At 59.4% G+C, this 22,919-nt stretch overlaps 3 protein-coding genes and 1 non-coding gene across 9 annotated transcripts in view; 1 reads left to right on the top strand and 3 right to left on the bottom strand.

Annotated features, from left to right (window-relative positions):
• AXIN1 (axin 1) overlaps positions 1-4,305 on the bottom strand; it is a 64,583-nt gene extending 60,278 nt beyond the window's left edge. Inside the window, exon 1 of the mRNA XM_067707238.1 lies at positions 245-4,305. The gene's annotated coding sequence lies outside the window, so the exon portion shown is untranslated. The remainder of the gene's footprint in view (positions 1-244) is intronic.
• Positions 4,306-4,456: 151 nt separating this feature from the next.
• MRPL28 (mitochondrial ribosomal protein L28) lies at positions 4,457-7,741 on the bottom strand. 3 transcript variants are annotated; one of them, XM_067707254.1, is made up of 6 exons: positions 7,588-7,741; positions 6,933-7,230; positions 6,094-6,246; positions 5,639-5,773; positions 5,457-5,543; positions 4,457-4,848 (listed from the first exon to the last, which is right to left on the bottom strand). In XM_067707254.1, exons 2-6 carry the CDS (start codon positions 7,218-7,220, stop codon positions 4,741-4,743), a joined length of 771 nt encoding a protein of 256 aa, XP_067563355.1. In that variant the 5' UTR covers positions 7,221-7,230; positions 7,588-7,741; the 3' UTR covers positions 4,457-4,740. The 3 variants fall into 3 exon arrangements, with proteins under 3 accessions (XP_067563355.1, XP_067563357.1, XP_067563356.1); XM_067707256.1 differs by lacking the exon at positions 7,588-7,741 and adding an exon at positions 7,551-7,572; XM_067707255.1 differs by lacking the exon at positions 7,588-7,741 and adding an exon at positions 7,548-7,570.
• A 1,289-nt stretch (positions 7,742-9,030) lies between these two features.
• PGAP6 (post-GPI attachment to proteins 6) lies at positions 9,031-18,318 on the bottom strand. 4 transcript variants are annotated; one of them, XM_067707249.1, is made up of 13 exons: positions 18,027-18,317; positions 14,323-14,500; positions 14,049-14,241; positions 13,649-13,776; positions 13,180-13,448; positions 12,777-13,096; positions 12,290-12,377; positions 12,091-12,214; positions 11,537-11,673; positions 10,951-11,129; positions 10,736-10,861; positions 9,793-9,909; positions 9,031-9,444 (listed from the first exon to the last, which is right to left on the bottom strand). In XM_067707249.1, the coding sequence occupies exons 1-13, from the start codon at positions 18,157-18,159 to the stop codon at positions 9,148-9,150; spliced, it is 2,289 nt and encodes a 762-aa protein (XP_067563350.1). In that variant the 5' UTR covers positions 18,160-18,317; the 3' UTR covers positions 9,031-9,147. The 4 variants fall into 4 exon arrangements, with proteins under 4 accessions (XP_067563350.1, XP_067563351.1, XP_067563349.1 ...); XM_067707250.1 differs by having other exon boundaries at positions 10,736-10,882; positions 13,649-13,743; XM_067707248.1 differs by having other exon boundaries at positions 10,736-10,882; positions 18,027-18,316.
• A 2,507-nt stretch (positions 18,319-20,825) lies between these two features.
• Positions 20,826-20,932, top strand: LOC137208260 (U6 spliceosomal RNA). Its single transcript, XR_010935576.1, has one exon. It is a non-coding gene; the product is annotated as a U6 spliceosomal RNA (small nuclear RNA).
• Positions 20,933-22,919: the final 1,987 nt, after the last annotated feature.

Genomic DNA, 22,919 nt, shown 5'->3' with positions numbered 1-22,919 from the left:
AAAGACCCACGAGAGCGATTTTCGGACCTCGGTGCACTGGGATTCATCCTGCCTTGCGCCGTTTCCTTTGTCTCTCTTCCCATGACCCTTCCTTGGGGTACCTGGGGAGAGGGGCCCGGGGTGAAGGTGCAGAGGGTGGGGTGGGCTGAGGGCTGTGGGCTCAGCCACAAGAACAATGGGCAGCAGGGAGCACGTCCACCTGTCTGCCTGTCTGCCCGTCTATCCGTGCGCCCACCCAGCTTACCTCACCTGCCTGGCTCCGTGTGCCTGCTCCCGCCCCACCGGCCCGCGCTCCGCCATGCTGGGCCTGGCTGTCCGTCCGAGCACTCTGAGCCACTCCAGGAAGCGGGTCCCTGCTCTTGGCCACTGTGTGGCTGCAAGGAAGAAGCGTGACTCTAGGCTGCAGCTCGGGCTCCCACCGCCGATTGGCTGAGGCAGGGACCAGATGACGGCCTCGGAACCCTATGGTAGCCATGGCAACCAGCCCCTTTAGACACCGCCACCCCCGAGCCACTCCTGACTGCGGAGGGAGCAGGCGGCACCGCTGGTGGGCCCGCGCCAGGGTCCCCTTGGAGGGTCAGGTCAGACGTGGCTGGATGGTTGCTGCTCCTGCACCAGTTGTTGGGTGGTTTTTTTTGTGTGTGTTTCATGCACGTCCAGTGTTAGGGGTCCCTGTCCCTCTCTTGGGACATGTGCTAGGCCACTCCATGAATGCCCTTCCTGATGCCCTGGCAGTGGCAGGAACAGTGTCCTTGCAGCCCCTACTGAGAGGAAGACTTCAGGTCAGGCTTGTCCCAGGAGCTGAAGGCCAGGCCCAGTCTGGTGAGAAAATCATGTGTGAGGGCAGCAGGAGGAGGAGCAGGAGGAACTCCCCACCCCCAGGAGGCAGATCCAAGCTCTCCTCCACCTCAGACCCCACAGGGCCTCCTGGCCTCACCTCTGCCTGCCAACCCCTCCGCAGCCCTCTCCTTAGTCCTTTGGACACACAGACACACACAGCCCCAGCATGGCCCTGCTGCCCCACAGACCTTGTGTCTCCACCCAGTAGGACCCTGGAACACTTTCCAACCCTGTATCTTTGCACCCGCTCTTCCTGTGGCCTGCCCCAGGGTCTGCTGGCCTCAGTGAGGCCTTCCTTGATGTCTCAAGGCCACAGCTATTCAGCAAGGGCACAATGCAGCATCACTCCAAGAACTGGCCATCCTGGGTGTTGCAGGACAGAGAGCAGCCCAGAGCCACCCCCACCCCATCTCCATGACAACCCCTGGCCTTTCAAAAAGCCTGTGGGGTCAGCACCTCCTGGTCAAGGCCCCCACATAGGGCACCTCAGAGCCCTAGGAGGCCCAGCCCCACCTGCTGAGCAGAAGATGGAGGAACACCTGCAGGGCTTGGAGAAGCAGGTTTGGGCCTCAAGCCCCCAGGAAGAAGCCAAGGCTGAGGCAGGCCCCTGCCGAGGCCACTGCCAAAGCCAGAGGGACCCAGGAGTAAGGGGGAGCACGGAACAGGAGTCCAGAGTGGTCACACATCTGAGGGAACAGGCACAGGGCAGGCTGGGCTGGGCCCAGAGTCACAGGGCACAGACGCTGCTTGGCCAGCACCCTGAACTTGTCCTGAACTCTTCACACTGGCCTGGCCACACCCCAAGCTGCCCAGTCATGGGGCTTCCACCCCTAGCCTTGGGGCATCCCCTGCTGTGCTGGATGCCATGCGCAGACAGATCTTGTCCAAGGGCAAAGTGGGCTGGGTCACCTGTGGGTGGTAAAGGGGCCAGGGCCTGAAGCCTCATTCTGGGGCTCAGGGTGAGCAGGGGAGGACTCTGGCATGCTACGGCACAGAGTGCCAACCTGCACAGGGCTGGTGCTGCTGGGCAAGTTCTCCTGACCCAGTGCTCCAGCTAGGGGGCAGCCAATGGCGGTGGGAGGAGAGGGGCTCAAGGAGGCAGCAATGGATGGTGAAGGTTGAGGTGAGTCCCAGTGCGTGTGGATGGGCCCCACAGCAGCTCCCTTATGCTCCCAGCACCCTGACAGGGCTCCAGTTGCCCTCTGCACACCTGCCACCCTGCAGACCCTGATAGTGAGGGGTCAGGCACAGAGCCCTAGACTGAGCCCTGCCCCTCTCAGCCTAGGTTGTCCCCTCTCTAGGTAGGGTTGGTCCTTTTGCCTGCCCTGGGACACAGGGACAGTGGAATCAGGCAGTGGACACAACAGGGCCTTGACACATCATGGTGTTGACGGCCATGCTACTGTCAAGGCCTCCAGTGCTGGTCCCGAGGGCCCGTCCCCAGTCCATAGCCACAGTGATGCTTCACCCTCCTGTCCACAGCCCAGCATGGAAGCTGACTGGTTGAGCTGTTGTCATAGAAACACACAGGAGGGTCGACCCAGCTGGTACAGACAGGGGCATGGCCTGTTTGCTGCCATGGGTCAGCGCAGGGCAGCTCATGCTTCCATAGGTTTGACCTTGATCAGCACAACCCCCTGCCCTGCACCAACCCAGGGTTCCGATGGGCTGCAGGGCCTCAGCCAGGGCAGAACTGGAGCTCTGACAGAGCAACAAAGAGGCTGTGGTTGAGACTGTGCAGAGGCGTGGTTGACGGAAATGAAGGCAGCTCAGGGGCCTCCGCCTGACCAGGGCTGGGAGGGTGGGACACGTGGAGGGCAAGGACGTGTGGCTGATGGGCAGCTCAGCTCCTGGCTCCATGCTTGTGGATGAGAGCAGCCCTTGTGTCCTCTCCCCACTCCCACCTCCCAGACGAAACCGGAAGGTCTGGGTTATTGTTTTCTTGGGGCTGGGGAGTGAGTTTTTCACTCAGTGAGGGCTTCTGAACCTTTCCTGAGTCAAGGATTTTTGTGAGAATTTGATGAAACTGATGCTGCACCACCAGAAAAATGCTCATGTTTTAGTTCTGGGGCCAGGACCACACTCAGACCCCCACCTCAGTCCAGCCTCAGGCTATGCAGGGGGCAAGTGACCTGCTAAGGGCATGCCAAGCTCCTCCCAGGAGCCAGCAGAAGCCAGCCTGGGCCCACCAGTGCTGACAGGGAGGCCAATTCCACCCTCCATCCACCTCTCCCCTCCCCTGTACTGCTCACACCGGGCCCAGCCCCCACCCCGCTCAGGCCACAAGCCCTATGCCAGCGCCAGGTCCCTCAGTTCCCTCGAGGCTCCAGGAATGGCACAGGTACCCCCTCAGCCTGTGGTCTTAGTTGGGGCGGGAAGGAGCAGGCAAGGGAGGGGTACCTGAGTCAATATCAGTGAACTGGGATGTTCTGGGTATGCATTGCAGGGGTACCCAGGCCACAGACTGGGGGTGGGGGTTGGGGGAAGGGGGGCGGGGCACAGAAAGGGGATCCTGAATGTGGGAGGGAACCAGGAGGTGGAAGCTGGGGAGACTGGCCCACCCAGAGCACCAGCAGTCTGTGTGGTTCAGACAACTGGGCTGGGCGTTGCCAGCCCACAGAGCCGGGCCAGGCGTGAGCTGGGCATCATCAGCTTTTGGTAAAATTCTTAAAAAATTAAAAGGGTCACAGAATAGGGATGAGGACACGTGGGGTCTCAAGGCATCCCCGGAGGAGACTGGGACTGGTGACCTCTGGGCATTCCCCCCAGGGCTCTGACCCAGAGGCAGCCCCCAATCCTGGATGACATCCTTGCAAGCCATGGAGCCTCCAGGGCCCTCCTGCAGCTGTGCCCACTGGCCAGCTGCATGCTCCCTATGGCCTCCCGCCCCATAAACACAGCCCAGGTGGCAGCACTTCCACGGCTCCCTCAGGGGAGCCTGGTGCCCCTCAGTCAGTTGCCAGGACCAGGTCAGAGGAACCCACCTGTGTCCTCCCAAAGAGACCCAAATGGGTCTCAGTGCTCAGGACTTCCAGGTTGGGTCAGCAAAGAGGGTCATGCCACCCCCAAATCTCAGAGCAGGAAAGGCCTCAGGTGCCTGGTCCAGTCTCCCACTGGGGGCCACATCCCCACCCAAGTTCAGGTCTGGGTCAGCTGAAGAGGGAACATCTGTGTCACAGGCCCTGCAGGCCATGTCACTTCTGCCTCCTTTTGGACCGTGACAGGGAGGTGCTAACAGAAGCTCCAGACTCAAGGCCTTCCCTGCGAGACACTGGCACCAGCAGCACCTTCTGGGGCCCCTGCACCTCCCAGAGCTGGGGGGGTGGTGCTTGCCACCCCAAAGGCAGTGCTGGTGTGGACACCATACAGCCACTCCCAGAGCCAGACCATAGCACCAGGTCTCTGCTCTGGAGAACATTCCAGGCAATGTGCCTTGAGCAGGAGCGAGCACAGTCCTACTCTATCCTAGGATGCCTCCCACAATGCTGGGTTCTCCCAGAGAAGAGAAAAGCACCAAAACCTTACACACCTAGGGACCACCACCCACCTCAGCTGCGTCCTGGGTCTCTGAGGCATGGGGTGAGCCTGATCCTCTAAGCAAAGCAGCACACACACAGCCCAGCTCAGACTTTACTCACACTGTCCCCCGAGGGTGATGACCTGCCTTGGCAGGGCCTCCACTGCGGGGAGGGGGGGACAGAGGCAGCGAGAGGGCCCCAGGCCTCTGGGGATCCTGGGACAAGAGACCTCCTGGGGCCTCCACAAAGCCCACCCCACCCGGGAGCTGCACGGCCAGCACACACGACCATGGGTGGCCCTCACCACCACCCCAGGCTCTGTCCACGGTGCCAAAGGGGGCGGGGTGCTGAGCCTGGCTGCCAGGTCCAGGTCCCATTGCGGCTACGTCCTGCTGGCTCTCTTCTGCATCACTGCTGGCTCAGATAGCGCTTGCTGCTGAAGCTGCTCGATCAGCTCTTCCACGTAGACCTTGAACAGAGGAACGGGGTCCTAGGGAGACAAGGCAGGTCACAGTGAGGCACTCTGGGGAGGGTGGGGATCCAGCTCCTGACCAAACACCGAGAGGAATCAAGCATGAGAGGACCAGGCCCCTCCGGCTTGGCCACAGGGTCAAGCAAGGCTACTTGCCATCCGCTAGCCCCCAGCCCAGAGGACAGTGCTCTGTTCGTGGGAGAGGGGCTGCAGGGCCCTTGGCTGCAGAGACTCCGGGCAGAGAGAAGGGGCAGCAGCTGCGACAGGCCCCCTGTCCTGGCAGCTATGACACGCTCCAGACTCCTCTAGGGGACAGACACAAAAGGCCTCAGTGCAGTACTGGGCAGACCCCGGGGAATACTAGGTGGCCACAGAAATCGATAGTGCCAAGCATCCAGCTCTTATCCATCTTCCCATCCACGAAACCAGCCAGCAGGGGCAGGAGAGAGTCAGGACCTGGAGGGGAAGGAGCGGGCCACGCGGAGACCACAGCCCATGGCTCCCGCTGGGCAGCAGTGCCTTCCCAAGCCCACCCAGTGCCCCTGTCAACGCACCCCAGGGGCTGCTGCTTGGCAGCTGTGCCCACTCCTGAGAGGGCAGGGCAGCTGGTGCCCACACACGCTCACCTTCTCTTCCAGGAGCCTCTGCTTCTCCACGGCCTCGTCCAGCGTCAGGCCAACCCACTCGGCTTCCGCCTCCGGGATGACAAACGCCTGGGCAGACAGAGATGGGCTTGTGGGTGAGGTCAGGGTCAGGCAGCCGGCCAGGGGGCCCACGAGGAGCAGTAAGTAAAGGCTGGAGCCCTGACCTTGTACTTGTCGTAGATGGCCGCCCTCCTGTCGGGGTCATCTGGGTGCAGCTGGGGGTCCTGTCGGGCGAGCCGCAGCAGCATCCCTCGCTTCAGGTCCATCCCAAACTTGGAGCACAGGTCCTCCTTCGGGGTCTGGCAAGAGTCTCTGCATGGGGCCAGGTGCTGTGGGCAGGGCCCTGCCCACCCCACCAGCCGGCCCTTCCAGCTTCCTCCCCAGCAGCTGGCAGCCCCCAGGCCAGCCTGGTGGAGCACTTTAGGCCAGGTGGGCAGCCCCAGCACCCAGACCAGAAGCGAGGAAGGTCTAAGAGCAGAGAAGGAGACAGCTGTGCTCCCTCAGCCACATGGGCAAGATGGCCGTCCACAGTGATGAACTCCCACTGGGGCTGCCCAGAAAGGGACATGGTCTCATTTACATCTCACAAGGAACCCCAGCGTGGTGCAGATCTGCTTGCCTTGAGAATGTAGAAGTCAAACCCGTAGGCCTCGTCGATGAGGTCCAGGGTGCGCATGGTCACGGTCACGGTGAACCTGGTATCCAGGATCTCACTGTAAAGCTCACGCTGGAACAGCTGCGGCTTCCACACCTTCTTCACCCTCTTGGAGAGCTGAGGGGGCAAGAATCTTGGTGAGCGTTGCTGCTTCTCCCCACACACTAGAGTGGGGAGACTGGGCATGTGGAGTTGCACGAACCAGTCCCCACCTGGGGACCCAGTTGCCCACCCAGAGGTCAGCTTCTCCCCAGACCCTGCCCAAGTTGCTGGTGTTTATTCCAGACACACCACACACACAACCATAACTCCACGGTCCACAGGTCATCATATCCCAAACCAGGGACCAAGGGGCCAAAGGCAAAGGGAGACTCTAGCCTAGGAGGTCTCAAAGACATAAGCCCCCTCCTCCCCCCTGCCTCCCCACCAGAGGCAACACAGCTCAGGGAGCAGACTCAGGAGACCTGCTCCCAGGTGAGCCTCTCAGCCTTCCCAAATGCCAGCCCTGTAGGTGTCACAAAAAGTAGGGAAAGTATGGCGGTCAAGCTGACAGGTGACCTTAATCCTCATTCTCCATCTCTTCTCCCCACTCAGGGCTCCTCATCTATACACTTAATCTGGCTGCCAAAACTGTGACTTTTTACTCCTGAGGACACTCTTCAGATGGAGCTGCGTCTCCACCAGACTATAAGCTCCCTCTCCCCGAGGGGTGGGGGTCCCTTTCACTGTCCAGGTACTTCCAGAGACCGGAGCAAGGCAGCGAGGCCCAAGAAGTACCGCTCAAGCCCGTCCTGCTCACCCACCTTGTCGTTGTTGATGTATCTGTGACCCTGCACCCAGCCCTCGCCGCCCCAGAGCCCCAGCTGGGACTCCGGGGGATAGTGAACGGGAATGGGCACGTCCTCCACGCGCTCCCGCTGCCCGTTCTTGGGGTTGATCTTGATTTTGACCCCGTGTGGCCTGTAGTGAACGGGAGTGGGCGTCCGCGCCTCCTCCAGGGAACGCAGGTAGTGCTGGGGCAGGCGGGAGTAGATGCCCTCCCGCAGCCGGAGCTGCTTCCACAGGCCGACTGGGACCTTGTGCAGGGGCATCGCGGCGAGCCTGGCAGGAGGCAGGGACCACCGTCACGCGCGCCCGGCCGGACGCGGGCCCCGACCCCCACCCCCGACTCCAGCCCCCGGCGCCCCGCCCCATTCCTACCCTCACGCGCCGCCTCGACCCCTGCCCCATGGCCCCGCGCGGGCCCGAGCCCAGCGACGTAACTCCAAGCGGCCCGACCCCCCCCCCGACTCCCGCCCCCGGCCCCCAGCCCCATCCCGACCCCCGGCTCCGCCTCCGTGCCCCCCGCGCGGCCCCAACCCCGACCCCGAGCCCCCGCGCGGCCCCAACCCCAGCCGCGTAACCCCGGGCGGCCCAACCACCGCAAGACCCCAACTCCACCGCCGGACCACCACCTACCTAACCGAGTCCCACTCCCCGGCGGAACCGGAAATTGTGTCGGGGCACCTTGCCCTCCACTCGCCGCTGACTGGCTGCAAAGCCGGTCGGTCTACACCCACCTCGTCCCGCCCCACGTCTTTAGGGACCGTGGAAAACTCGCTGCGGAAACGGCGGCAGCTGCAGGCACCGTCAGCAAGTGTGGGCCCATTTCCCGGGAGCAGGGACTTGTCATTCTCGGTCCCACCTCCCCTCCTCCCGGAGGAAGCGCAGAAAACAATGTAAAAACTCTTTTGCCGTGAAACCTCATGTAGAATATTAAATTCACCAATCACAGTGCAATCAGAGCTACAGAAAAATACGTCTTAAATGTCTTGAAAAAATTCCTCCCCAAAATACTGTATATAAATGTTTCCGCTTTACAAGCCTAGAGAATGCTCCAGTGGCCAAGTGCTGGGTGACTGGGGGTGCGGGAAGCCTCCAGGGAGGCCGCAGCCTGGACAGGACTCAGAAGGGAAGACGCCAGGGCCAAAAGATGGGAGAGTGCGTGCCCCCCACCCTGGGCTCAGCAGCCCTGTCCAGCACCCTCACACAGACAGCAGCCCCTTAGGGAGGGGCAGGGCACTGCTCCTGGGGCAGTCAGCAGCCCTTACCGTGCTCCCACCACAGAGGAAGGAGAAAGGCAGGGCCAGGCCTCCAGGAGCCCCCTCCCAAAACGTGTGGTTGGGCCAGTGGGGGGCGGCAGCCATCACCTTCTCTCCTGGGAGTAACTCAAGGAGATGCTCCCTAGACAGGGCCCAGGAACCCAGGGGTCAGTGGGACACAAAGATGGGACAAGGTGTGTCCTGCAGGCCCAGCACTCCCAGAGCAGCTTGGCAGCCCCCTCCCCAGGAACCTCATCTCAGGGGCCTGCAGCTCCAAAACTGAGAGCCAAAGGGAGTGAAGGGGGAGGGCTGGACAGCCAGAAGTCAGCCTCCCCCATGCTACCCATGGCAGCTGGCCCTTACGGACACCCCAGTGACATCAGCTCCCTGGTAAATGTGGTCACTCCTTCACATGGCAAATGTATTAGCAGGGGGCATCCCCATGCCCACGGCAGGCTGGCATTCAGGGGCACAAAGTGTCAATGAGCCAGGGATGGCATAGCTCCCAGCCTATGGGGCAGGGGCCCATGGGAGGTGGGCTCAGGCCTCCTCGGCCCACCTGGGTCTCTCATACCACAGCCTCACAGGGGAATAGGGCAATGGGGGACTTTTACACTATATCTCCCTCCAACCATCCCCAGGCCAGAAGAACTCAGAACCTGACCCCACATGGTACCTGTGGTCTCCAGGCAGCCAGGCCCAGGCCCCAGGGGCCACTGCAGATACCAGCTGGGACCTGCAGAGTGACCGAGTCAGCTGGCAGCCAGTGGGCACAAGGGAGTTGGGGGTGTGGTCCTCTCCTCAGGAGGAGAAAGCAAAAGAGTGCTCAGGGCAATTTTATTCAGTTGGAAATGGATCTGGACAGGGTCCCTCTCCTTTGGTCCTGCCCCTGGCTAGAGAGATCATCAAAGCTGCAGACGTCCCCAAGCTGGCTGTGTCATGTCACTGTGTACAGCTCGTCCCGGTGGTTCTTGCAGATCTCATAGTGGCAGGTGAGCTTCTGGGAGCAGGCCCAGGGCTTGGTGTGCTGTTCACGTGGTGGCAGCAAGAAGGCTGCGCTCCCTGCCAGCAGCATGTGCCAGATGCTGTGGGTATAGTAATAGTTGTCGCTGGTCATCATGGAAGTGTAGATGGTGATGGCCACAGCGGCCATGGAGATGCCGGGCAGGAGGTAGAAGACCCAGCGTTGCCAGGAGGGGGGGTAGCAGTGGCGCCGGCGCCCGCAGCGGTACACCTGGAGAAAACCACCGCATGAGTGTTGGCACAGGGGCTGCAGCCACAGCTCCCAGGGGCCTGCCCTGGTCTGGGAGTGTGGGCTGCTTGGAGGGGTTCAAGGGCACAAAGATCTATGGGTTCCTCAGGCCCAGGCCCTGGGCATGAAGCCACACTGAGCCCCTGTGGGTGCCACTGGCAGCCCTCAGCAGATCTGGAGGACTCAGACCCAGGACTGAGAACATGGCCAAAATGAGGGACCATGCTCTCTCCTCCCAGAGTAAGGGTGTATGGAGAGCCCATGCTCTTTTACCCCAATTACCAGGAGAGGGAGCCTGGGCAGGACCCCAGGCCTGCCCTAGTTCCTTACCCACATGGTGACCATGACCACAATGGCAAAGAGGCAAGGCCCCATTGTGTTCCAGGCGGCCCTGCGGTCCAGCTGCAAGGACATGGCGAAGACCAGAGCGCCCAGGAGAAACAGAACCTGGGCAAAACACAAGGACGATGGCAGGGTCACAGGAGCCCTAGGCCTGGTTCGTCTTTAATGGCACAAGGTCCAGCAGGAGCAGGTGGTTTGGGCCTGCTGGTCATCCCACTGTCCCTACTGCCCCCCAGCACCTCTGCCAGTCCTCTTGGAGCAACTGGCACACCCTGCCCTGCTCTGCTGGCTGGGAGGGAGGTGCCCCTCCTCCAGCTCCTGTATTGCTGGGATCCATCAGTCCCAAGGGTCCATCTACAGGTGGATTTCTAATGTGTTCTGTTTTGGCCGCGCTGCACAGCTTGTGGGATCTTAGTTCCCTGACCAGGGATTGAACCCACGCCGCCCTCAGCAGTGAAAGCACGGAGTCTTAACCACTGGACTGAGAGGTAATTCCCCACAGGTGAATTTCTGGGGCACAAACTTGGGCAGGCAGGGCACCAGGGCACGCATCTCCATCAGCCAAGCCCAGCTACAGCAGAAAAGTCCCTGAAGTGTCCTCAGCACCAGGGACTCCAGGAGCACAGCTGGGTGCTTCTCAGGGAGGTCTGGTCCAGGGTTGGGTCTCCAGACCTCCTCTCTGAATGGGGCCCTGGGAGAGAAACAGGCCTCGCCCAACCCTGCCCACCACCTTCCTTTCCTGGCATCCTCCGAGCAGCTGACACAGTCCCTTCAAAACTGGAGGCAGCCTCTTCCAGCAGGCGACTGGTCAGTACAAGAGGTTTTGAAGGGCAGCGGCCAAACCCCCTTTCTGGTGTCTCCCTCGACACGCTGTGCACAAGGGTTTCCACCCACCCAGAGCCCAGACCCCGGGTATCAGGAAATCGCTCACGTATTTCAGGGCAGCCTTCAGCCGGGCCATGCAGAGGACGGTGACCCAGATGGACACTCCAGAGCCCAGGAAGTCGCAGTACTGCAGTGTGTCATAGTTGAGGATGCACAGCACCGCTTCACCCGGCTGGTCGCAGGCATGGTAGAACTGTGGGGCCAGGCGGTGAGCAGCAGCCCAGGTCCCCCTACCACCCCCAGGGGAGCAAGCAGGCCTACCGTGGAGAAGAACATGGTGTAGGCGTAGACGGAGGCCTCCACCAGGAGGGAGCGGTGCACGGAGATGGCGATGGGGGCCAGGAACACGAGGTTGCTCAGGGTAAGCAAGAGGGCAGCCGCCTTCTGCTGGGCCGCCGTCTGGGCTGTGCTGTTGTCTGTGCAGCTCCACCCACGCCAGCCTGTGGGCCAAGGCAACGCAGGGGGTCTGAAGCCAGGCAAGTCGGGCAGGCTTGGCAGGGGGCACTTTGGAACCTCAGGGCCCGCCCCTCACCCAGGGCCCTGCAGAGAAGCCCCTTCCTCACCCCTGAGCAGGCCAGGACAGGTGTGGGTAGGTATGGGGCACATGTGGGTAGGTGGATGCCAGTGTGGGTAGGTGGGGGCAGGTGTGGGCAGGGGAGGCCAAGATCAGAAGGCAGTACCATCTCTGGAGGTGACTCTCTGTGCCCGCACGGGGGCACGGTAGGGGTGGGAAGGGGGCATCTGTCCTTGCTCTTCGGGGGCAGAGCTGGGATGGGCTCCCAGAGGAAGGCACAGGGCTGGGAGGCCAAGGGCACGAGTGGGGGGAGACATCAGGACTGTCCCTCACCTGCCTTGCAGCTGCAGCCCGCATACAGGTAGCCATGTCTGCGCAGCAGGAGGCACTGGCCGTAGGGTCCACAGTCATTCAAGCAGGGCACCAAGTTCAAGGTGGTCTCCACGAGGACCGAGGCCTGCTCACACTCCCTGCGAGGAAGGGGCCATAGGAAGGCTGGCTGCTGAGGTCTGCCGGTCAGTCCCCCACCAGTGCTCCCAGCAGGGTCTTGGACACATGAACCCAGAGTTGAGGCCCCCGAGCTCCGAGCCCTGGAGGACAGCAGCCACAAGCTCTGCGAGGCCAAGATGCCCCTCTTCTTCCCGCTGCCCGAGTACCAGCCTGTCTGGGGCTGTGTCCTGGACCAGTCCCCCTGCTTGTGTCCGGACTCTCAGAGCTGCCACAGGAAGAGTGGCCAGGTGGAGGTGGGGAACCCTTTAGAACTCCCAGAAGTCAACTGACCCTGCACGGCTTGCAGGAAGTTGGGTCAGTCCCAAACTGGGATGCGGGCAGCCCTGTCCATGGTCCCGAGCGCAACCATGTGGCCGGCTGCCCTCAAGTTTACTTACTCAGGTCTCTCAGGGCACATGAGCTGCAGGGAGAGGTACCAGTTGTCTGTCTCTGGGTAGGGGATGATGAGGTTGGCCGTGGGAGAAGAGGCACTCAGAGACAGGGGGTGGCCCTGGAAGAAGGCTGCAGGGGAGGAGGAAGGCCTGGTCATAGGGAGCCAGAAGGCCTGCTGGTCCCTGGGCCGGATGCCACCTATACCTGTGGTGCAGCTGAGTGAAGCGTTGAAGCTGAGCAAGGGTGAGGCAGCAGTCACACAGGCTACCACTGAGGTGTTGGCAATCGCAGTCTGGAAAGGAGGCCATTCAGGGTCAGGCCCTGGCCTGCACCTCAAGTTCACCCCTGGTGCTGGGTGCTGTTCTCTGTGGCCCCCGCTGGCTCAGGGCCTACCAGGACCCTTCCTCTCCAAGCCTGCGGCACCCAGCTTCTGACCCTACCTGCAGCCCTGGGCCTGCCGACGGGGACCTGCTGCCCCGCAGAACAGGCCTTCTGTTTCCCAGATGGTGCCTGTTCTGGCCCAAGGCGTGCTGGGCTCACTTTGTTGCCCGAAAGGCCACCCCAATCCCGTCTCCGTGCCAAAGTCGGCACAGGGAGGCCTGAGCAGCATCACTCCCCCCAGGCAGGTCTGAGCCCTGGGCCCTGAGCCCTGATCCGAGCCGGGCCTCTAGGAGCTCTTGAACCAAGGTACCTTGTTGACCCGCATGGAGATGGTGAGGGAGCCCCCGCTGTCCATGCCTGTGTTGAGGTTCAGCCGCATCACCGAGGGCATGTCCGACTGCACGAGCACCGAGACCCTGTCCAGGGGCTGGAAGCGCACAGATACCACGTCCACGTCTTCCCGCAGGACGGGGAAGCTCCTGAGGCAGAAGGAGCCGCCGCCCACCCTGCCCCTCCGGTCCAGGTCCTGGTAGCTGGGGGTCGGGGGCAGCAGACCAGTGGAGGCGTTGCTGCTTTGGTTTGGGCTGCTCTGCAGAAGGTGCTGGAAGTTCACACTCCACGGCCTGCAGGCTGTCAGGACCACAAGGGGCTCAGCTGGAGGAAGGCCTGAGGGCGGAAGGCAGGGGGTAGAGCCATCTCCCCGCTCAGCCCACCTGTGAGGGCAGCCACAGCACTGAAAGCCACGGACACACGGGGCCCGGCAAGGCTCTTGGCCGTCACTTGCAGCCACCGGTCCCAGGGTGGTGAGGGCAGCAGCAGGTGGCAGGCCTGGGTGGGGCCGCTGCAGGTGAGCACCTTCTGGAAGTTTCCAGGCAGGGTGGCCGAGCCCACGGTGAGGCGCACAGGGCAGCCCAGGCTCCCATTGGACGCACAGCCCTGCAGCTCCAGCCGCAGCTCCTGGGTGTACTCGGGGACGAAGACCCTGCAGCCAAAGGGATACGGCCTCACTTGGGCTCTGCAGCTTCAACCAACCTCCCCATATACTTCACCCTCAGAGTGGTAGCCAAAGGGCGCGAGACACCTAGCCCCCACTTCTTAGCACGACCCAGAGACACAGACCCACTGCTCTTTCACCCACAGTGAGGACAGCAGTACCACCCACTCCACCCAACCTCCACTCACTTGAGGTAGCTGGGGTGGGAGAGAAGGGTCTGTGGAAGAGGCACGTCAGGCTCCAGGATGGAGACCTCGACCACTCGCACGACCAGCATGTCAGGCTGGAAGATGTAGGCACAGGTGGGAACAAAGCCCTAAGGAGAGAGTAGGCACAGGGGAGAAGGGGAACCAGGAGGGGGCAGCAGGGCTGGACCAGAGAGCCCTAGGGTTGGGGGAGGTGGGGCTGGACCAGAGAGCCTGTGGGGAAGGGTGTCAGGGCTGGACCATAGAGCCCTAGGGTGGAGGGGCAGGGCTGGGCAACAGAGCCCTGAGCAAAGTCTGCCCTGGGGAGATGAAAAATAGGGACTGGCCATTCATGCACTGTGGGGTCCTGCCCACCCCCTGTCCCTGGAGGGAGCCCCCTTACCTTCACCTCAATCTTATGGGATGAAGGGGGCAGGTGGGCGGCCACAAACCAGTCCCCGGGTGCTGGGTGGGAGATGTTGATGGAGGCGTTGCTGTGCAGCATCTTGAGGAAGAAGGAGGGCTGAACGGAGGTGTTGTCAGGGAAGCTGGTGCCCAGTGGGTTGATGACGGGAGGGGCACCATAGCGGAAGTACCTGGAGGCAGGGAGAACAGGGCAGGCTCAGGTGTCGCCCAGGCGGCTCAGGCGGGGGTGGGGGCAGTGGGCGGGCACCTACACGGTGATCTCCACGTTGGTGCAGGTGGGGCCACTGCCCCTGGACACCTGCAGCAGCCAGCGCAGCAGCACTGTGTCTGGGGGTACCCGGAAGTGGAAGAGCCTGGCGCTGCCATACCAGCTGTAGAAAGCCAGCTTCTGCGGGGCCTGCGAAAACTGCTCCGACACCAGCCTGGCATCTGCGGAGAAGGCGCTGTCAGCCGGGCCAGGGTGCCCAGGATCCCCCTCCCCTGGGGAGAAGATGGAGGCCCTCATGCCTGGCCTGGGCTAGAGAGAAGGGGCGAGGGAAGCCATGGAGCCCCTGGGATGCCTGGCATGCCCACTCTGACCTCGGAAAGGTCACTGCTCCCCCCCAGCCCTTGGCAAGGGCCCAGGGCTCAGAAGTTTTCACTCAGGCATCACGTTCCCATTCACGTGCACACATCCATCTTTCTAAACCCCTCCAGCTCTGCCAATGATCTCTAGCTCACAGGCTCAGTCTCCCACAGCCATTCCTCTGCCAACTTTCCCCAGATCTCCACATCCCAACCACCAGCCACCCCTTATCAACAAGGCCCAAGCCACCCAACACCGATCACCCCAACGGTCTCAGACCTTAGAAGCAGGAAGAGTCCCACTCAGACGGCAGCTCCTCTCCACACTGGTCACAGCCCCCCTCCCCTCCCTCTACTGCAGCCCTGGCACATCCAGGGCTGAGGGATGGAGTCTGAAGGGCACAGGAAGTGGTCAGGGTGGGACCCCCCCAACTGCCCTGGGCACTGGACGCCAGGACACTCTCCCCCACCTCCTCTGAGCCTCCCTAGCTCCAGCATCCTTGATCCTGGTTCCACTGGACAGGCCAGGGAGTCCAGGTCTGGAGGCTGGCCGCCTGCTCAGGCCATGATTTGGGATACAGTTGCACCAGAGCCGTCACCCCTCCTCACCCAGACAGGAAGCAGGCAGAGACCCTGTGGGGAGGGGACCTAGGCTGGAATGGCTACCCCCCAGCTCCAGTGGGCACAAGCCCCTGCAGAGTGGCCCCAGCCCGGGGCTCCCCTGCGCCCCAGTACTGGCAGTAGCTCCCAGGCCCCCACCTCCGTGACTCGCCAGCTGCCCTCCCCCACACACTCCAAAAGCTTGCACTTGCAGCCCCCTTTTGTCATGCCAGCCTTTCCCAGACCAGCTCTGAAGGTCTGCTGGGACTGGGCACAGAGGCCTGTGGCCCCAACCTGGATTGGGACCCTCCTGGGAGTGTCCGGCACAACCTCGGCTGGAGCATGTGTCTGGGGCCCATGGTGTAACCACCTGCCCCATGAGTGGGTGAGGGTGCCCACTCAGACCCCCCCTCTAGGGCCTCCCAGAGAACAGGCATGCTCTGGTGCTCTCTGTGTCCCAGGAGTGGCTGACAAGGCACCTGGGCTGCATGGTAGGAAGCGTGGCCCCAGTGGCCCCAGCACCAGCTCAGGCCTTGTTCTCCGCGTGACCTTGACCATCCCTTCCCCTCTCTGGGTCCTAGCTTCCTCTGAGTTGGCTGAGGCGGACAGCACCTCCCTTTGGCTGCCCCTCCCTCCATGGTTAATGGATGTTAAAGTGCTTTAAGAAGAAAGGCATTGTGGACACAGCAGGGTGTGGTCTCCCTCTCCTCTGAGCTGGGTACCTCCCCCTGCCCCACTGGGAAACTGGCAACTCACACCACCCCAGCAGCAAGCCCGGGCCCTTCCAGGTGGGCCAGGTGAGCAGGTAAGGGAACCAGGTGAGCAGCTGGCTTTCCTGCCAGCCTCCTGACCCTGCCATGGAAACACCCTGAGAAAAGATAACAGCCCACTTGCAAAGCCAGTCTGAGCTCGGAGGAGCCTGGTATGGGGGGCTGGGCAGGGGTAAGCATCACATAGGACACACTCCAGGCTTTCCAGTTCTACTGGCCACCAAGTCCCAACTGCCAACTGTGGCCTGAGTGCCAGGAGACTAGCAGCCACTGAGCTAATACAAACTTTCTCCTGAGGCTGCTGCAACCCTCCCCCCCCACCCCCCCCACCCCAGGACCACAGGACCTTAGAGAAACAGTCAGCCAGCCCACCGGGCACCCAGCTTCTAGATGGGGCCAGGCAGGGGAGGTCCCGCTGCAGTGTGCAGCCCCCTGACCAGAGAGTGTCCAGGTCCTCTGGCCCCTGCCAGCCCTGGACACCTGCAACCCGGCTGGTGGCTGTGAAGTTTCAGCAGGTGCATGAGAGATAAGAGGGGTCACCCTAAGATCCAGTGGTCCCCACTCCCAGGCCACACAGCCCCTCCAGCACTGCACCCCCAGCTCTGCAGCTCTCCATCTGAGCCAGATGTGGAAGACACATTTCTGATATCAGGGAGCACCAATCACATGCACACCTGCTCTGCCCACAACCCCCTCCAAGGACACAGGGCTGGGGGTAGGAGAAAGAAAGTCTCTGAGCCTGTCCTGGGAACCCTAGTAAGGGCACCCTGTCCCACATCCTCCAAACCAGGACAGGCACACAGTGCGGAGACCCTGCCCACCCAGAGACCCCAGAAGCCAGGATCACACAGAAATCAGGATCACTTCAGCAGGCCTGGGAGGTGAGCAGCTGCCCCAGGTTTTCCATCTCCATAAACTCTTCACCAGTGACCCCTCACCTAGCCCTGATCCCGGAAAAGGAGGAAAGGAGAAATCAAGCATGACTTTCTCATCTGTACCCGATGGAGCAATTTCATCAGGGGCCCATCTCGGGGAAACTGCCTTTCATTTCAAGCTGTGCCAAGCTCAGAAACCAGAGGCACAACCCTCAAAGAAACAGGAGCTTGGAGAAGCAAGATTTCAGAGAAGGGGGGATGGGCTGGGAGCCAGCCCCAGGCTGTGCTGGGTAAGCTGCCTACTGCCCGGTGGGGTATCTGGGCCCTCCCAGCCCCACCAGCCTGCCACCAGAGAGCCCAAGGCCTCAGGAATCAGGCAGTTTACTCAGCATCCTCAGGTATCCTGCAGAACCCCAAGGACAGCACCTTCTGGTCTAGCCACCGCCTTGGGCCTTCGTCAAAGGGAATGGAAGTTCCCAGACAACACAGAGGTGCCCATTTCTCAGAACCACTCTGGCCTGCTAGTGTCCTGAGGACGACTGGGAGTCTAGCCTCCAACAAGCAAGGTCAGCTGTTGAAAGTGACCGCAGTAGGGTGGTGGTCACCTTGGGAGGAGTGGAGGCATTACACCCACCCCAGCTGCTACTCTAGGATCTAAGCAACTTTTTCCCAACTCTGACCCTCTCCCAGACCAGATGAGGACCCAGGAATCCCACGGCCCAACGTTTCTTCCCAGGGGCTCTTAGCTCCCCCCCGCAGCTCTTGGAGTCCCAGAAGAATCCCCCTGGGCCACTTCACCCCCGCGTCCTGGTGTGCGAGGCTCGTGCCCGACCAGAACCCGTTGGGAGGAGGAGGAGCAGGAAGGAAGGGAGGACTCGCTCCAAGGGGACCGTCTGGCTGAACCCGGCCCCGGGGACAGAGGAGGGGGCGCGGGTGTCCCTTCTACCGCCCGCTGTCACACTCGGTGCCCCGCAAGGGGCCGCCCTGCGCCCCCAACCCAAGGTGGGGACCTGGGCCCTACGTCCGCGCCAGGTGAGCGCACAGGTGCCCCCAGGTGACTCACAATCCCGGCCGCTCCCCCCACTGTTCCCTCCGCCCCCCAGCCCGAGCCCCCGGGATGGCGCCCGCGGGTCCGCGCTCGCTCACCGCTCTTTTGGCCGTCGCCGGCGGCGGCAGGCGGGGACCGAGCGAGCAGCAGCAGCAGCAGCAGCAGCGGCACAGCCACCGGCACCACCACCGCCACCAACGCGCCCCCGGTCCCGGTCCCAGCCTGGCGCATGGCTCCGCCCTCGGCCCGGCGCTAGCCGACCCGCGTACCCGGCCGCCCACCCCCGCCGCCGCTCGGGCAGCCACGGCCGCCACTGCGGCCCCAGCCGCCGCCTCTGCCCTGGGTTCCCATCGTCCGGGCCGGTCCCAGCCGCCGGCGCCCCGGGCACTTCCGCCTGAGAGGCCCCGCCCCGCCGGGAGCTGGGCCGGAGAGCGGCGCCGGGCGCACGGCGCTGAGCTGGGCTCGGGGCGCGCGCGGGGAAGGCGATCTGAAGGAGGGTGCGGGGCGGGGGTCGACGCGGGGCGGGGGTCGATGCGGGGACCAAGAGGGCGCGCAGGGAAAATGGGTCGGAGGGAGGTCCGGACTGGTGGGGGACTCGGGCCCGCGACAGTGCGCAGGTGGGGGAGGCGGGGCGGGATGGAGTGGAGGGTCTCGGGACACGTGGGGCGGAGGGAGGAATGGGGGCGAAGGGTGGCGCGGGATCCCGGGGGCCGCGGGGGTCTTGGTTCAGAGAGAGAAATGGTGGGGCGTGACTTGGAACGCGCAGGAGATTCGAAGCGTCCGCGGAGTGTCCCCACATGCTTTCTGGATGCGCTGGGGGGACCCCGGGACGCCAGTGTCTTTCGGTCCCTGCTCGTGGGCCGGGCGCCGCGCGAGGTCCGGTCAGCCTGCGCCGGCTCCTGCCTCCCGGAGCTAGACTCCCCGGCCGGCCTCCCGGCGCGTCACACCACAAAGGCGCTACGAGTATGTGTGAAAAACACTTTCATGGAAAAATGAAAAGGCTCATTGTACATATTTCGTACACTGTGAAGGTGGCGATTCACGTCAGTGGGTGGGACTCACTCACCCTTGACATCCGGGTAGATTCCAACAGATTAAGGATTTCAGCGTGAAAAGGAAACGATGGAGGGACTGGAAGAGTACATGGGGAAACTTTTTCACAGTTTAGGGGAAGCGAAGGCTTTTCTACATGTGACCCAGTAGGCTAGAGGCAAGATAGAAATTCAGCTACGAGCAAAACTGAGTAACCACACTCAAAAAACAAGCCTCAAAAAAAAAAAAAAAAAAAACAAGCCTCAAATGGAAGGACACTTGCAACTCACATCACAAAGGGCCGATCTTAATGAGATTACTAATAATAAAGAGTTCCTACAAGTAAATAAGAAATATCAACTCTCCCACAGCAAACCACCAGAGAAGATTCCTGGAAAGGATATGCAGATGAATATTTCCCTCCTTAGAGAAATGCAAACTGAAAAGCACCCAGAGGCCTTCTTTCACCTAACAAATCTGCAGAGATCAAAAAATTTGATCCTACCGAAAGGGTGGCATTGCCCACAGACTTTCTTAGGTTTGCTGAGCCTCCCGGGAGCCCCAGTCCTGCCACCGCTGTGCATTTTCCCTGCAGATATGGTCACAGAAGCGTGAGGCTGCATTCAAGTGCAGCATGCACCTAGATATTGGTCATGAGGGTATGGGCATTAGAGTCATGGGTACCCAGATCGAAATTCAAACACTGTGATATTATAAACACTGATCCAGTGGGCTGTAAAAGGAAAACCAGGAAGCTCTGTGTACTAATTGGGAATGGTCTACCAGGGGGATTATTAGCTGAAAAAAGGGAAGGGCAGAATAATGTGTTCAGAAAGCTACCATTTTTGTAGAAAAAAAATTTTTTAATTTGCATATCTTAAAGACGTAGAATGCCTGGAAGCATCCAGCAGCCGGGGAGGGAAGGGAGCCCTGTGGCCAAGGATTGGTAAGAGGGGCTATACCTGTTTGCACCTTTCGAACTTTGTACGTATGGGGGTGTTCGCGCGTGCGTGAGGGTTTACCGGTCGGGAGGGAAGAGAAGCTGACCGGGGAGCCCAAGGCCACTGAATGCTGGGGGGTAAGGGGGGACGGTGAGGCATGGTGGGAGGGTGGGGGAAGGAAGTCCCAGGTGTGAACCCTTAAAAGAGACCCTTTATTCCTCTGGAATCTAGGCTGGACCCCCCTCACCCCTGGCCGAAGGGGGCTCCCAGGTTCTCAGTTTAAAGGGACAGAGACCAATTCTGGGTTTTGCTGAGCTTCGATTTTAGTGCACTGTACTGACCCAGATCATGCTGGGGACAGCAGCTGTGGTCAGCACTGAGCCCTGCAGACTGTTCCAGCCGAGATCCATCCCTGCCCCAGGCTGGGCTCAGCGGTCCCCCACCAGCCCTACCCACTCTGAGGGTCACCTCAGTGTGAGGCTCCCGGGCCAAGCTCCCCAAGCAGGCAGGAGAGGAGGCATCGGTGCTCCATCTAGGGGGCTCAGGAGAACTCTGCTACGTAACAGAGTATTAATAATGGAAAGGAGGGACTTCCCAGGTGGTCCAGTGGGTAAGACTCCATGCTCCCAATGCAGGGGGCCAGGGTTCAATCCCTGGTCAGGGAACTAGATCCCACATGCATGCCGCAAAAAGGTCCCGCATGCCACAACTGAAGCCCAGCGCAGCCTAAATAATAAATAAATATTTTTTAAAAAATGGAAAGGACCCACCTGGGAGGCCAAATGTGAAGATGGAAACAGGCCCAGTGGCAGGAGGCCCCTTCTCGAGGTCTTGCGGATACACGGTTCTGTATCCTACCTCACACTACACAGAAAAATGAATTCCAACTGGATCAGGCTGTCAACTGTCAAGAATAAAATGATAGTGCTTGCCTCAGCAGCACATATACTAAAATTGGAACGATACAGAGAAGATTAGCATGGCCCCTGCACAAGGATGACATGCAAATTCGTGAAGCGTTCCATATTTTTAGGCGGGAAAGAGGGGAGGGATAAATTGGGAGATTGGAATTGACATTTACATACTACTATATATAAAATGGATAATTAATAAGGACGTACTTTATAGCACAGGGAACTCTACTCAATACTCTGTAATGACCTATATGGGAAAAGAATCTAAAAAAGAGGGGATATATGTATATGTATAACTCATTCACTTTACTGTACACCTGAAACTAACACAACATTGTAAATCAGCTATAATCCAATAATTTTTTTTAAAAAAAGAATAAAATGATAAAAATATTAAAAGGAAACTAGAACACGTCCCTTAGAATACAGTCATGGGAAAGAATTTCTTGAGCAAGACAGGGAACCGGGGAACATGAAGAAAAAGTTACTTATTTGACTACATTTTTTAAAATGCTACGTAATTATAAAAAGTGTGAAAGGATAGACGTCATCAATTAAGTCAAAAGACAAATGGGAGAAAACATGTGCTTTGTGTGATAAACGGTGAATATACCTAAGATAGAAAGGAAATTCACACACTGAAAAAAAGACAGTCCAAAAGAAGACACTGGAAATATCCCATATCCCGGCAATTTACAGAAGATGAGAAAGATGAAAGTGGTCCCCTGGTGGCAGTGAGTGACAGGGGCAGATGTTGCCAGGGTAGGATGCCCCAAGAGTGATGCTCTGGTTTGAGTGCTCCCCCTTGGCAGCCCTCACCAGCTTCCCTGGGCTGGCAGATGCAGGTCAGGCTACCTGGGACCCCAGCTCCGAGAAGAAGCCACCCACACTGGCTCCCCCTGCAGTGACCCGAGCAGGGGTGAAAAGAGGTCTAAAATGTTTTTTTAAAAAAAGAATTTTTTTAAATTCTTTTAAAAAGAAGGATAGGAGAGAACGAGGCAGAAAAAAGGATAGGAGAGAACGAGGCAGAAAAAACATGAGAAATTTGGTGAAAGACATTAATGTACAGATTCAAGAAGCTCAGTGAATCCTAAGAAGAAATTGTACAAAGAAAATCACACCCAGGCACATAATAGTCAACTACTGAAAACCAAACAAAAAGAGGAAATATTGAAAGCATCCAGAGAAAAATGACATTCAAGGGAATAACAATTCAAACAACCTATGACTTCTCTGCAGAAACAATGGAGCAGACAGGACAGGGGGGAGGAGAAAACAGACCTACATGGTTGCAAGATTCCTGCATCTTACATGAAGTGGCACAGTATAAATTCTAAATAGTCTGTGAAATGTTAGGGATGTAATTACAATCCCTAGAGCAACCAGTATAAAAATAATGCTAAGGTATACCTAAAAATCCAATAAATAAATTAAAAGGTATTTTAAAATATTCATTTAATCCGAAAGAGGTCAGGAAAGGAGGAAAATAATATAAATCAGAGGGGGCAAACACAAAACAAATAATAAAATAGGAGACCTAACTCCAACCATATCAATAATTACATTAATTATTCATGGACTACATACTCCAACACTCCAATTAAAAGGCAGAGATTATCAGACTGGATTTTCTAAAAAGCAAGACCCAGCTATCTACAACCATAAAGACACAGATGGGTTGAAAGTAAGCGGATGGACAAAGACCCAGCATGCAATAATAAACATGAGAAACTGGAGTCCCTATATTTCTATTAGATAAGGTGGACTTCAAGACAAAAGGTATCACCAAAAAAATTTTTTTTTCATAACCATAAAAGGGTTAATTCATAAGGAAGAAATAAATATGTATGCACCTATTAAAAGAGCGTCAAGGGACTTCCCTGGTGGTCCAGTGGTTGAGACTCTGTGCTCCCAATGCAGGGGGCCTGGGTTCGATCCCTGATTGGGAAACTAGATCCTGCATAACACAGCTGGGAGCCCGCATGCTGCAACTAAGACCCAGTGCGGCCAAATAAATAAATAATTTTTAAAAACCAGTTCTTGGGCTTCCCTGGTGGCGCAGTGGTTGAGAGTCCGCCTGCCGATGCAGGGGACACAGGTTCAT

Source organism: Pseudorca crassidens, chromosome 15 (genome assembly GCF_039906515.1).
Source record: "Pseudorca crassidens isolate mPseCra1 chromosome 15, mPseCra1.hap1, whole genome shotgun sequence".
NCBI lineage: Eukaryota > Metazoa > Chordata > Mammalia > Artiodactyla > Delphinidae > Pseudorca > Pseudorca crassidens.
This window is presented reverse-complemented; position numbering and strand designations above follow the sequence as displayed.